The sequence below is a fragment of the Giraffa tippelskirchi genome, chromosome 1 (assembly GCF_054371585.1).
Source record: "Giraffa tippelskirchi isolate mGirTip1 chromosome 1, T2T-mGirTip1v1.2.pri, whole genome shotgun sequence".
NCBI lineage: Eukaryota > Metazoa > Chordata > Mammalia > Artiodactyla > Giraffidae > Giraffa > Giraffa tippelskirchi.
Window position 1 is genome coordinate 215,284,507 of NC_137275.1, and position 14,679 is coordinate 215,299,185.

At 40.0% G+C, this 14,679-nt stretch overlaps 1 protein-coding gene across 30 annotated transcripts in view; it reads right to left on the reverse strand.

Annotated features, from left to right (window-relative positions):
* The window catches only part of ECPAS (Ecm29 proteasome adaptor and scaffold), a 109,770-nt gene that overhangs the window by 17,331 nt on the left and 77,760 nt on the right, over positions 1 to 14,679 (reverse strand). For all 30 annotated transcript variants that reach the window (XR_014078195.1, XR_014078206.1, XR_014078184.1 and 27 more), the window contains 11 exons: positions 12,847 to 12,992; positions 12,364 to 12,418; positions 11,331 to 11,445; positions 10,707 to 10,775; positions 9,756 to 9,873; positions 9,302 to 9,469; positions 5,957 to 6,036; positions 5,167 to 5,272; positions 4,337 to 4,384; positions 3,138 to 3,259; positions 1,374 to 1,524 (listed from right to left, as the gene is read on the reverse strand). Coding sequence is in view for 23 of the 30 variants with exons in the window: in XM_081574410.1 (XP_081430536.1) it covers positions 1,374 to 1,524; positions 3,138 to 3,259; positions 4,337 to 4,384; positions 5,167 to 5,272; positions 5,957 to 6,036; positions 9,302 to 9,469; positions 9,756 to 9,873; positions 10,707 to 10,775; positions 11,331 to 11,445; positions 12,364 to 12,418; positions 12,847 to 12,992 (1,178 nt within the window). In the remaining 7 variants the exon portion in view is untranslated. The remainder of the gene's footprint in view (positions 1 to 1,373; positions 1,525 to 3,137; positions 3,260 to 4,336; positions 4,385 to 5,166; positions 5,273 to 5,956; positions 6,037 to 9,301; positions 9,470 to 9,755; positions 9,874 to 10,706; positions 10,776 to 11,330; positions 11,446 to 12,363; positions 12,419 to 12,846; positions 12,993 to 14,679) is intronic.

The window sequence follows — 14,679 nt, forward strand, 5'->3', positions numbered from 1 at the left end:
TGCAAAGGGCCCTCACATGGTATTTTAGTCCAAGAACTAGGGAGCAGGAGAGGCTGACACTATCCAGACATAATAAATGAGAAAAATTAGGCATACAGAAGTGACTTGCCTACGGCTGCAAAGTTTGAGCTATAATTTACATTTCTGCATTCTCAACACCTATTAGGTGGGAACACAGGAGAGGGCAAGATTACTGCTGAAAGAGGGAAGAATGACTGAAGAAGAAAGAGCAGTATCGGAGGCAAAGGGAGTGAGAAGAGAACAGTTTAGGTGAGTTAAAAACCAAATACTGAACTGAGAGAAAGCTTTTACAATCATATGACAGGAGCTTAACAGTTCTAATAAAGACAAACGCAGAAATATAAACAAGTGAAAAAGAAACACAGAAAAGAAACAATACAACTCGCAAAATAAATACAGATGGCTAACACAATATGAAAAGACAGTGGACAACACTAATAACAGGAAGCTAAATTAGAATGAGATTCTTATCAGACTGATACTATTCAGTGCTGGCACAGATGTGGAGACAACCGAACATTCATAACTTTGGATATTATAAAATCTCTCGTACACAAGTTCAAAATAACCTCACTACAGAACACTACACATGCCCTGAAAAGAACAAAACAGATCGAGATACACACATGGTATTTCGTTAAAAACACCAATCAAGTTGCAGAACAACATTTATAGTTTGATTCTATTTCTAAACTAATGTGTTTGTTGATTTTGTAGCCTATGACTACAAAAGAACTTGAAAGTAGACACAGGAAACCGCTGACAGCGTGTACTCCTCAGGAATGACACTGTGCTGCCAGAGAGGAGGGGACTCCTAAGGGAATACTTTCTACACTTCTGTGTTGTTTTAATTTTTCACAATAAATATATTTCATCCGTAATTTAAAGGAAAAAAACAAACAAACCCACAACTCTGATTAAGAGACTAGGGAATTATAATATACCTAAAAAGCAAAATACTTTTGAACCATGCCAAAGTCTAGCTAGAAATCCTCTTGACTTGTAGGGCAAGAATGATTCATAGAAAAAGACTCTGAGGGTGTAGACTTAACCCCTAAAAAATAAACAAACATGTACCCAAAACTCTGTTAAATAAATGCACTGATATATTTTTTTGGATAGAAGTGTCATTTTTCACTCACTTCACATAATAGTGTATGAGTCCTCTCCCTGCCCACCCCACTACTAAAAAAAAACACCACATGTGGTTATAGGAGTAAAGTTGTTTCGAGAGTGTTGAAAGTATCATTTGAGTTGTGGAGTTTGACCAAGGACCCTGGAGGACCTATTCAGTATCTTAACAGGGCTCTCCCTTCATAATAATTATCAATACGCTTGTGCTGTCAACTCACCTTTTCTTGGTCTGTAGCCCGGAGGCTCAAATAATTGAGAACTTGGGGCTCCAATACACTTAGGGACTCCAGCAGAGCTGGGATGAGTTTTGGCGCATGTGGCTTCAACATGGCTCCTGCACTTTTGCTGATCTTCACCAGGGTGTTGATACTACAGACACACAAAACACAACTCTTGAGTCCTTTTAATAAAAGGAAGAAGCTCTACAAGTCTAATCACGAGGATATTCTGCAGTTTCCTGCACTAAGGAACATACTCCCTTGGGTTCAGAGCCTGGTCTTAACTCTGTGTTGTTTTTCTGGGTTTTGTTTCTACTTTTGATTAAAGAAAATTTCACGCATGTATGAAAGCAGAGAGGATCATAAATGAAATTCGATTATGTTCTCCACCCAGTTCAACAATCAGCAACCTTTGTCCAATACTGTCTCACTTACATATCCACCATACATACAGACCATACATATATTTTTTACCCCTGCTGTCAGAGTATTTCGAAGTATAATCCCTAACTTAACTTCAGTATGTGTCACAAAGAGAGCAGGACTCTTTATCATCATCAAAATAGCATTTCACACCTAAAAAATATTAAGAATTCTTTTCATATCATCTAATATCCAAATTTCCCTGACTGTTTCACAAATGTCCTTAAGAGCTGGTTTGACAGACTTGAATCCAGAGTCCATCCACACATTGGAATTTACTGCATTTCTTGAATCTTTTTTCACAGTGCCCTACTTCCTCTTTTTTTCTTATAACTTATTTGTCTTCACTGATCGTATTCTGATGGTATCACTTAACATGTCCCTCTGTAGCTTATACAGATCTCCAGGCTAAATCATGTTTAGTTCAATTTTTTTTTATAAGAATCTTCTATAGATGGTCTGTCATGTCCCATCCCATCACATTAGGATGCTTATCTTTGTTTTTTTTTTTTTAGGATGCTTATCTTTTCCTGTGCTCTTAAAGAGTGATCAGAGGGTTCAAGTTTGGTCAGCACAAACAAACCATCCATTGTAACTCTCCCCATCAGCCTTTCACCAGCAGACTTAGAGCCACTTACAATCATTACCTGGGTCATCTTACTGAGGACAGCAAAATGGTGGTATCCTAATTTTATCATTCCTCTGCATTTGTTAGCTGAATCCTTCTAAAAAGAATTTTCCCAAACCAACTACTTGATTACCACAAAAGTGTTGATACTATTAATTTGAACTAATATAAAGAGTGAAATAAAAATGGAATTCATGAAGTTTCTAGATGGTATTCTAGTTTAAAAAAAAAAAGAAACTAGAATCTTTCATTACTGACTTTAACTTAGAAGAGCCATATATATCTAAATATGTGTTTCTTGAATATTTCACAGGTAGTAAACAGCTTATTTTAAATCTAATAATCGGTGAAATGTTACTAAGTAGTATAATCAACAAACAAGCTTCCCAAGACCTTGCTTAACAGAGGCATAACATAACAGGAAGATGTGCCTGCTGGGCGCAGAGGCCAGTGACAAGAAAAGAACACACTTCACTCAAGGCTGAGGCAAAGTGGCAGAATGCTGGACAGAAGCAAGGTTCCCAAGAGAATGTCTCTGCAAAAATGTTCTGACTCGCCACTTCTCACACATGCCCTTGGGTCACCCCAGTGGATTCTCGTCAACTCCCTTCTCCATATGTTCCAGAATCTTAACATTTGAAGAAATCCAATTTCTACTGGATGGCTAAGAACTCAGTAAATCCAGTATATTCATCTCATCGGCTGATTCAAACCTGAGGGCTCGAACTTCTGTCACAGGACTCATCATTCCTTTGTCCAGAAGGCAGGGCAGGAGGACAGCAATGGTTCTCTGGCCAGCTGCTCCTTTGGCAGGGTCACACATTTTCACACAGACCTCACAGACAAAGAGCATAGAAATTAGTGAACCTGACGTCTCATCCGATAAAGCGTTCATCTGACAAAACACTTCCTACTTCCTACAGCCACAGAAAAGTGTAAGTGATGATACACTTTCTACCATTCCACAGAGAGAAAAAGACAACCTCATAATCTGGGGTTGAGTCCTAGGGCTGCCAATAACTAAACAGAAAATCGGGTAACACATTTTACTTTCTAAGCTTTGGTCTTCTAATTTGTGAAACAGGCAACAGCTGAGGATGAAATGAGCAACCATTTAAGAAAGCACTCTGAAGAGGCTTAAGGTATTGTTACCATGACGATCGTCAATAACTTTGGGTGGCAGCGTAGCACAGAGGTCAAGAGCATAAATGTGGAAGAAGAAACTCCCGGGTTTAAAACCCAGTTTTCCTACATAATAATAATGTGACTTACAGCAAGGCATATACAGCTAGAACACATCAGAAGGCTGATACACCACAAAACAAAACGCAAATGGGAAACTAGTTTCAAAAATGCTGCCAATCTCGTAACTATGAAAGGTAGGCTAACACATAAACAGAGCAATAATGAGAACAGATGTTGCTTGATCTAAATGCAATGTGTGCTTCAGAGTCAAGAGAAAGTCATACCTTATATAAAGGCCCAGAGGAGCAGACCATTTAAAGGGCCCAGAGATACACTTTGTTAAAGATACTTGTATTCTAATGTAATAGCACCCAGTTTCCCATTCACTGGGCTTCCCCTGTGGCTCAGCTGGTAAAGAATCCGCCTGCAATGCAGGAGACCTGGGTTCGATCCTGAGTTGGGAAGATCCCCTGGAGAAGGGAAAGGCTACCCACTCCAGTATTCTGGCCTGGAGAATTCCATGGACTACAGTCCATGGGTTCGCAAAGAGTCGGGACACGACTGAGTGACTTTCACTTTCCCATTCATTGTTAAGAACAGTAGGTTGTAACATGAAGTCAATTACAATGCAACTAAATGTCACTTTATATGACAAAAAATTATTATTTTCATTGTCACATAGAATCCTGCCCCACTTCACCCCCAGTAACAGATTAAGAGTTTTCACCTTGCTCAGAGTTTTCAGAGCTAGTTCTGCTGCTTTCCGTACAGATTCCTAAAAAAAAAGAGAAGTATGATATCATACAAGTCAGAGTTTCCATCTCATCTACCCCCAAATGTGCATTTAAACTGCCTCCAAATCTACACAAACTGATGAAAAACCCTATTTTCATTAACAAGTAAAAACAGTCTTTCACTACGCTCTGTGCCCATCAAGGAGCATATTAACATGCCAGACTATTATTTTTTAAATTAGATACAACCTATTTTGACCATAAAAAATATGGATATTAAGTATAACAGCTTAGAAACTAAATTTATTATAAAAGCAACTATGTAAAGATGTATGTGAAGATTCTCAAAGACCTAAAAAATCTCTGATGAATAAAGCAAAAAAAAAAAAAAAAAGCATCTCATTTTAATTGTAAGATTGAAAAATCTACAATTTAGATTGCCAAGGCAAAATTCAGAGAAAAACTGGACACATTATTTGGGAATGACTGATCCAACTTATGAAACTGATCAAAGTAGAGTTATACTGGATTATTTCTAAACTATTATTTGTCCTTCTTCAATAGCATCACAAGATCTCTACTGAAAGAATATCAAGCTACCCTTTATTAAAAAAAAAAAAAAAGGTAATTAAATTTAGACCTAAAGATACCTAACCTTACCACTTCACAGACAGATTGACTGAAACTTTGGAGGAAGATTCGGAAAATTCTGGTCTTTTAAAAAATTGTCTGGATACTGAATTTTGAAATATGTAACATACATATTTTAACAATTCCACTTTATGCTAGTCTACAAATAAATACAGATTTATTTATACAGTACCTTTATATCATCTTGTACTCTAAAGAGGGTTTCCCAAATTTCTGGAAGTTTATCAATGATGTCATCTAGGGGTCTTCCTCTTAATAAATCATTCAGAGCTAAGCAGCTGAAAATAAACAATTTAGTTTCAAATATATGATCAAAAAAGCTCAGTCTTTTACTACAAAATATTCATATCAGATAAGAATACGGATTCTGCCTATATCTGTAGTCTTAACCCCTTTACTCCAAGATAGGTATGAGTACTCTCTCCTTGATGCCCGAGATATACTACAGGTGTATGGCATTTACAACCATCAAATGTCTGTGTCCCACAACTATAATATAATCTCTTCCAGATGACACATCATCATTGTTCACTCAGCAATATACTTCCAGGGCCTAGCACACGACCAAGCACATAGCAGACACTGAGCAGACCTAAATTATTTATGTACAAATAAATGCCACCCTACAAACTTATGAGACTATACAAATGCACCCTGATGTCTAATTTAACAAGTGATCTTCTATTTTAATCAGGCTGGCCAAAAAGTTTGTTTAGGTTTTTCAGTACGGTGGCATGGAAAAATCTGAACAAACTTTGGCCAACCCAATAAATCATCCTTAGAGAAACTAAACAACTTAGAAAACCACTGGCTAGAGCTTCAATGTTATTAATGGTCTAACCCAACCAGAAATATGCTTTTTAGTGGTTTTAACTCATTCTTTTTGCACAAGGTATAAAACTTGGAAATTTGAAGGGGAAAAAAAATGCAGTTTTGACTAGTCTTATTTCCAAAAATGATACCTGGATTCTCGAACTCGCCACATACTGCTGGTTAGATTCTTAACCAAATCTTGAAGAATTTCCTTCAAATACTTATCCACCTAATGAGAGTAAAAGGATAAAATTAAAAATGCAAAATCCATCAATAATCAAATGATGCATCTCTACCACACTGTGTTTCTATATGTAACAGCCTAAGTGTCTCTCTTGGAACAACAGACTGGTTCCAAATAGGAAAAGGAGCACGTCAAGGCTGTATATTGTCACCCTGCTTATTTAACTTATATGCAGAGTACATCATGAGAAACGCTGGGCTGGAAGAAACACAAGCTGGAATCAAGATTGCCGGGAGAAATATCAATAACCTCAGATATGCAGATGATACCACCCTAATGGAAGAAAGTGAAGAGGAACTAAAGAGCCTCTTGATGAAGGTGAAAGAGGTGAGCGAAAAAACTGGCTTGAAACTCAACATTCAAAAAACTAAGATCATGGCAACCAGTCCCCTCATTTCATGGCAAAAAAAAAAGAAGGAAAAAGCAGAAGCAATGACAGATTTTATTTTCTTGAGCTCCAAAGTCACTGTGAATGGTGACTGCAGCCATGAAATTAAAAACACTTGCTCCTTGGAAGGAAAGCTATGACAAATCTAGACAGCATACTAAAAAGCGGAGATATCACTTTGCAAACATCAGTCGGTATAGTCAAAGCTATGGTTTTTCCAGTAGTCATGTACAGATGTGAGAGTGGGATGATATAGAAGGCAAACCACCCAAGAATTGATGCTTTCAAATTGTGCTGCTGGAGAAGATTCTTGGGAGTCCCTTGGACAGCAAGGAGACCAAACCAGTCAATCCTAAAGGATATCAACCCTGAATATTCATTGGAACAACTGGTACTGAAGCTGAAGCTCCAATACTTTGGTCACCTGATGTGAAGAGCCGATTCACTGAAAAAGACCCTGATGCTGGGAAGGCAGAAAGAGAAGGAGGCAGCACAGGATGCGATGGTTAGATAGCATCACCGACTCAATGGACACAAATCTGAGCAAACTCTGGAAGATAGTAGAGGAGAGAGGAGCCTGGCATGCTGCAGTCCATGGGGTCGCAAAGAGTCAGACAGGACTTAGCAACTAAATAACAATAACAGAACTTCAAAACTTACAGCTTTCCCACTTTTACTCTCATAGGTAAGAGAGGTTTTGTTTTCCTCACTGATACGCAAGAAAACCAAGAGAGGAAGGGAATAACTCATCTAAGATTAAAGAAACTGACGTCTTTCTAAGCCCATGTCTCTAGACAGTCTCCACAGTGATCTCATCCACACCTGTGGCTTTACCTTCCACGCACAGAGAGATGACACTCACATCTCAAGAGCCTAGGCCTGGGCCCTGAACTCAGCCTATGAGATCTAGGCTGACTCATTTGTACCAAGTACCAAGTACTCTCCTAGAGCAAACAGAACTCATCGAACCTTCAAAGTGAAACCCTCCAGTGCCTTCCAGCATCAGACTGGAGACAGAGGAACAGCCTGCATCAGGCTTAGGGATGGAAAGACACGGTAAGGGTCATGGGGTTCATTTAATTGAACTAGGATTTGCTGTATGACACAGGGAGCTCAACTTGGTGCTCCGTGACAACCTAGAGAGGTGGGATGGGATAGGGGGTAGGAGGAAGTTTCAAGAGGGAGGGAACATACATATACCTATGGCTGATTTATGTTGCTGACAGGAGAAACCAATACAATCTTGTAAAGTAATTACCCTCCAACTGAAAATAAATTTTTTTAAAATACAAAACAGAAAAAAAAAAAAAAAAACAGAACAACTAGACAGTAGGTCAACACCGTGATAAACTACCCAGATCCAACATTTATAGAACACTTTTTTCAATAATAGCAGAACGCAAATTCTTCTAAAGTACACATGGAACATTCTTCAGGGTCACTATTTTCAAGGTCATAAAATGTTTCAAAACATTTAAAAGGATTGAAATCATACAAAATGTGTTTGATCATAATAGAATAATAATAAATAATAATGCATTAATAATCAATAACAGAAGGAAACTATATTATTTAATCCATGATATTTTCATGTTTTTCACCATGGAACGCTCCCTGACCTACTCCCATCCTTGGAAAAACAGCAGCCAAAATAAAATATCTGCTTGAAAAGACAAATCAATAAAAAATAAAGTGATCTAGGAAGCCACCAAAGGATTTCAACCCAAAACACAATCCAATTTGCATTTTTAAAATCACTTTTACTGCTGGTAAGTAAACGAAGGAGGGCAAATAGAAAAGAGAGATGACAATGTATTCATTAGGGAAGAATTAGGAAAAAAAAGAGAGTAGATTCAAGAACTATTTTGCAGGGAATTCCATGGCAGTCCAGTGGTTAAGACTCAGTACGTTCACTGCCACGGGCTCAGGTTCAGGGAGCTAAGAGCTTGCAAACCACACTGTGCAGTCAAAAAAAAAAAAAAGGAAAGAGAGAAATACCTTGGAAGAAGAATCAAGAGAATTTGCTACTAGATTTAACTGAGGGTGGGATGAGACAGACAACCAAGAGGACGCCAGTTCTGCGGCTTGGGTAAACGGAGGAACACATAAAAAGAGAGCGGGAAGGCTGTGACGGTTTTCGTTTTTGGCCATGTGGCATGCGGGATCTTGGTTCCCAGAACAGGGATCAAACCCGCATCCCCTGCAGTGGAAGCATAGCGTCTTAACCACTGGACCTCTGGGTAAGTCCCAAGGGAAGGCTGTTTTTTTTAAGTCCTGTTGTCAACGTGTTATGTCTAACGTATCTTGAAATGACATCCAAGTGACAATGTCAAGCAGGCAGTGAGATATATCAGTACAAGTCAGGAACACAAGTCGTGCCTGGGTCAGAAGAATAAGACTGGGATCCATCACAATCAAGGTGACATTTACAAGCCCTGGAACTGAGAGCTCATCTCAAAGGAGAAAGTGGAGAGAGAAACAGGCACTCAGAGGCCAGTCCTGAGAAATCCTAGTAACTAACAATGTGACAGAATATGAGAAGCGGCCGAACACGGTCACTGCCTGCCTCCTCATCTGCCGCCTGTTCTCCACTGCATCAGTGCTATCGACACACAGGTTTCCATTGGTGTGGATATACTGCCATTTCCTTAACCATCCACCCACTAGACATTTCATTACTTCCATTTTTGAGGTTTCAGTAAAATGTTGCCATGAGCATCTTTGGTACCTTGAAAGGGGAAGAAAAAGCAAGAAGATGAAAGAAAGTCTATTTGTTTAAACAAATAGGTATACAAAGGAGAAAGGGAGGTAAGCCTGGGTTTACATCTGCCTGTAATCTGGGACAAGGGTGCAGATACTTGCCATTGACTTGTCAGTGACCAGTGCATTCCAAATACTGGTCATCGCCTGTCGAATGCCAAGGTTGGGATCAAACTGGTAACGATAAAGACGCGGAACCAGCTGAGGCAGGAAAGGAGCCAGCTGTTCTCCAGCTCTGGTAGCAATTACATTAAAACCAAAAGCAGCACCCTAAAAATACAGTAACAAGATGAAGTGGCTCAGACACACCTACTGCAATAAAATATTAACACATTAAATACCACAAAATTTTCCCTCCTAGCCTTGTCCCTGAAGACAGCCTGATGTACTGAGTGTCCAGTATCAATACTACACCAGCTCTGGGGTGGGACAGAGCTCTCTCACCACAGACTTGTAGAAAACACACCACGTTATCAATCGTCACCGTCTGCCAGTGAGGCAGGTTTGATTTGAAGGGAAGAAAAAAAAAATTAAACTGTCCACAACAGCCACTTACCTTCCTAGAGTTCCACATTGCATGATGGTTGGCTAGATTCATAAATTTATACACCAGATCCGGCTGACTAAGATCACTTGCCAGAGAACAGAGCTCCTTGTACGTAGAGAGGCCCTGGCTTGAAAACAAGAACCAAAAAAGTACGCAGTAATGTATTTCTCTACCTCAAGACTAATAAAAAGTACACTACCGATACCACTAGGACATTTTAAAATTACGTTTTCACTAAATTTCCAATACTGAGTTATCTCATTACCAGAGGCAGAGAACCAGGGTGAAGAGAATATAAGAAGTCGCCTAATTCAGTTCTCGTGGGTTTGGGTAAACTCCGGGAGTTGGTAATGGACAGGGAGGCCTGGCGTGCTGTGATTCATGGGGTCGCAAAGAGTCGGACACGACTGAGAGACTGAACTGAACTGAATTCAGTTCTCAGCAACAGCTGGTGAATGACCTAAGGCACTTATGATGCCTGTGCGGTGGAGCCCTCATCACCTCCAAGGCAGTGATAATTCTTCAGTACACTATGCACCAAAGTCTGTGGATCCCGACAGAGCCGTCTGAAGACAATTTCTGTCTTCCCTATGTCTTTTCTAAGCTACAGTGATAAGAACTTTTTCGAATCACCCTCCCAGTCCAGTCCCGGGCTCCTTGATGGGTCAGGACCTCGTAAATGTGGGCAGCAGTTCAGCTCCTTCTTGGCTCCCGGCTGTGTCCTGCCCCCTCACAACCCAGGTGAGGACCCCAGGGTCCCCTTCAATCAAATTCCAGCACATAAAGTTCCATCTCAGTCTGGTTTCCAAGAAACTGAATCTAAAAAGCTATGCTTCTTCTTTGAAGGTTCTTCTTCTGCTAAAACACAACACTTCCCATGAGGCTGGAAATCAACTTGGTGAGTGTTCTCTCCGCTGGACAGAAGGCAGCTCCAATGATGGGTGGATTTGGCGCACTTACCCGTCGGGAGTTTTGCCAAGGCTTCCTCCCTGAAACACCACTGTCTCTCCGGAAACTTCATGTTTAGCTCTAAACAAAAACAACAGCAAGAATTTACATGAGTCTCAAAATTTTCATACTGCCGTTCAACTAATGTATACATTTCAGCTGTAAACTGATCAAATCAAATTCCCTATTAAGTGTCTACAGTGAGCAAGATGTAAAAGCCAACTCGCGCTTCCCATTAGCCTGAGAATTTTGTAAAATGAAGTCTAGGAAGAACAAATAGATTCTCTTCACAGATCAGACTGTGCAGGACACGCGAGTCCTCTCTCCATGTCTTCATTTCCATTTAGTCAATCATAATTATGGCACTTCTGTAATCCAATGCTTTACCTGTCCCAAGATCACTCAGTTTTCAAAGCCTGACTTATTGGCATGTTTGTAAACAGTAATTTAGTTTACTTTCTAAACAGCATATCTGGATAATTAAACTGCTATCCACAGCATAGCAGTTGATAACTTGCAATTTAGAAAAGGCTTAATAAACAGGAAAATCAAAAGCTGAACTTTCCTTCTTTCACTGCGTATTCTTGGTATGTGCAAAACTTGCCCTGCATGTTCAAGTTTTCAAGTTCACAGTACCTTTTGCCAGTCATCAGTGTTTCTACAAGAGTAGAAACCAATTCCTGTTGATCTTGTTCATTGCCGAGTTCATACACCAACCCAAGGCCTTTTGAGGCAACATCCTGGCTCAGTTCTACACAAAAGTCAGACAAAATAATATCCTTTTAAGAAAGATTTGTTCTCTAGCCATCAAGTGAAAAAAATTTTAAACCTGTAACATGAACCAAAAATGATATCAAAGCAAAGATATGAAAACATCATCAACCTATTTTGTTAAAAAACGTATTAAATCATTCAAGTGGACATGACACCAGCCAAGTCCCTGTAAATGAGAACTGCATTCACAAAATATCCAACTCACAAATCAAGGCACCCCTGCTGGGCCTTAGCGTGCAGTGCACAGTGACAAACGGTCAGTGGATGCGCGTGCACGCGTGAGAGGTGACCGATTTCAGGAGACTTTAAATGAAAAGTCAACATTATAGCACATGTTTAAAACAACTTATAAAACAAAGCTACTATTTAAATATCTAACACATATACTGGCACCCTCTCCTAGCTTAAATCACAAAGGGAAAAATGAATCCTAAGTAGAAGAAAGCTATTATTTAGTAGAAGCTATGAATGTTAAACATAGCCTTGGCTCCACTTTTAAATGCAAAACTGATCTAATGAATAAATGATTCATTGATGAATAAAATTAACAGGCTTCTCAGGTGGCGCTAGTGGTAAAGAAACTGCTGCCAATGCAGGAGACATAAGAGATGCAAGGGATGTGGGTTTGATCCCTGGGTCAGGAAGATATCCTGGAGGAGGGCATGGCAACCCACTCCAGTATTCTTGCCTGGAGAATACCATGAACAGGGGAGCTTGGCAGGCTATAGTACATGAGGTTGCAAAGAGTTGGACACAACTGAGCAATTAACACACACAATGAATAAGTACATAAGAATCAAGTTTCCTGTAGCCTTATGTTCATAATCCAGATTTTTCAAAACTTAAGATACAAGTTTAAAGAAGTGTGGAAATCAAATATTTACCAATAACTTACCATCATTTTCTGACAGAACAGAAACAAATGCACTCTGGATTTCTTTAAGATGAGACTGAAATAAGAGACAAGACATTCAGAACACTGAAACTCTATCCCTTGGGAGACTGAGAATCCTGCTCTCGGGGTACACAACACCTGTGAAGTCTCACAATCTGAGGCAGTCACAAACCCCGCTGTCCTCTCATCTTTGAAGGTGGCCAAGTTACCTGAAGGCTGTACCACTGACAGGCAGTCCGTTCACCCAGTCTGAACCTCCCCGTCCTCACCACTTCCTCTGACTTTACACCTTCAAGTTAAGAATCATCCTCCAGTTCATATATATCAGGTATCAGCCTTTATTCCTTCATGTGTAGCTTTTTTTTAAAGTATGCGTTACTGGTTAATGGCCCTTACCCCCATACATTTCCCCTCCGACCACCTATTATAAATATTTCATTAACAGATTGCAATAGAGCTGGATCACATTTATAGATGGCCTACCTTCACTTCATTATGGGTACTTAGCTTCCTCACAAGAGAAAGGAGCCAGATGCACGCTGCTTGCCTCACATGTGGGTTGGGACTGACGATGTGTTTATTTAAAATCACATCCAGCACCCAAGGGACCACATCATTAACTTTGGCTCCTAGGGAAAAGCAAAGAATGATAACAAGCAAATTAAAATAACTGAATGGAGCTTCCTGAAAAAAAAAAATTAAATTTTAATCAACATTTACTCAACAGAACAATCCTACAACATATTAATATCTAAACAAATAAGGTGTTTAAATAAATTGCTGAAGGAACTGATAATCATTCACTTCAGAACCTAGCATAAACTAAATAACCTTTCAAAGGTACTCAGATCTCTTTAGTTTCCTAAAATGAAAAATTATCACCAACATGGGGGAGTGGTGGAAAACCACTGCACCTTCCTCTTCATTTTGCTCTGAACCTAAAACTTCTCTTTTTAAGACACTATCTTAATTTTTTTAATATCCATGATTAATGTTAATTTTACTCATTTAAATCGTGACTGTAAGGGGAAAAAAGTTATTTCCCCTCCTTCATATTCCCTTTTGGACCTTAACTGCACATGAAGTTTTTAAAATAAATGGTTTTCTTTTATTTGTTTTTAAATTTTTATTGGGGTATAGTCAATTTACAATGTTGTGTTAATTTTGTCTTACTTTTCATTATCTCCATTTTCTCTGGTGTCAGTAATTTTTCTTTCTCTGCTGTATCTTTCCCATCTCCCATCTAAAAACTAGCACGTAAACCAACCTCTGTTAACCTCACTTTCCTCCTCCAGCTACTACAGCATTGTTCTCCTTCCTTTGTCCCTTCAGAGTTTCCCAGCCTCAGCACTACCAAGATCGGCAGGATTAGCCTCAGCAGGACACCCTGCTGTGCAGAGCCATCCTGGGCCCTGGAGGATGTTCACAGCACACAAGAGGTGTGAGGTCACTGTATCTGTAACATGTAGTCAGAAAGTGCACGTTCCTTCACCTACACGGCCACTAAAAGCCAGAGCAACTCAGTGCAGAGACGTACCTGCAGCACGATTGGCACTTTGTGATAGAGAATCAGGGGTGGGCTTCCCTGGTGGTAAACAACCTGCCTGCCAATGCAGCAGACACAGGTTCGACCCCCTGGTCTGAGAAGATTCCACTCGTCGAGGAGCAGCTAAGCCCAGGCGCCTCACTGGGCCTGTGCTCTAGAGCCCACGTGCCCCGACTCCTGAAGCCCAAGGACCCTAGAGCCTGTGCTCCACAACAAGAGAAGCCACCGCGATGAGAAGCCCACGCACTGCAACTAGAGAGGAGCCCCTGCTTGCCACCAACTAGAGAAGAGCCCACACGCAGCAACGAAGACCCAGCACGGCCAAGAAAAAGTAAATAAAATTACTGATGCAGGGGATGGGACGCGGGAGGCGGGTAAGGCTCCAGAGGGAGGGATCTATGTCTAATTATGGCTGATTTGCGTTGCTGTACGGCAGAAACCAACACAACATTATAAAACAGTTTTCATCTAATTAAAAAATAAATTTAAAAAAAAAAGGAAAATTACAAAAAAAAAGAATCAGGGCACACAAAACTTGGGAGATTGCTAGGCCTTGACCTCTGACACTGGCTAAACACCCCAAGGAATCCTCATGGACAGAGCACAGGTCTGAAGGGAATCGACAGCTAACTCCTCGGCCTCCCTGACAGAGGACTAACGAAACGGTTCTTCTCATTTTGTGCTCCGTCTCCTTTAACCAGCTATTTTTCTTGACTGAGCCGAACTCAGAAGACATATATAATTATTGGAAAAAGAGTCAAAACGGAATG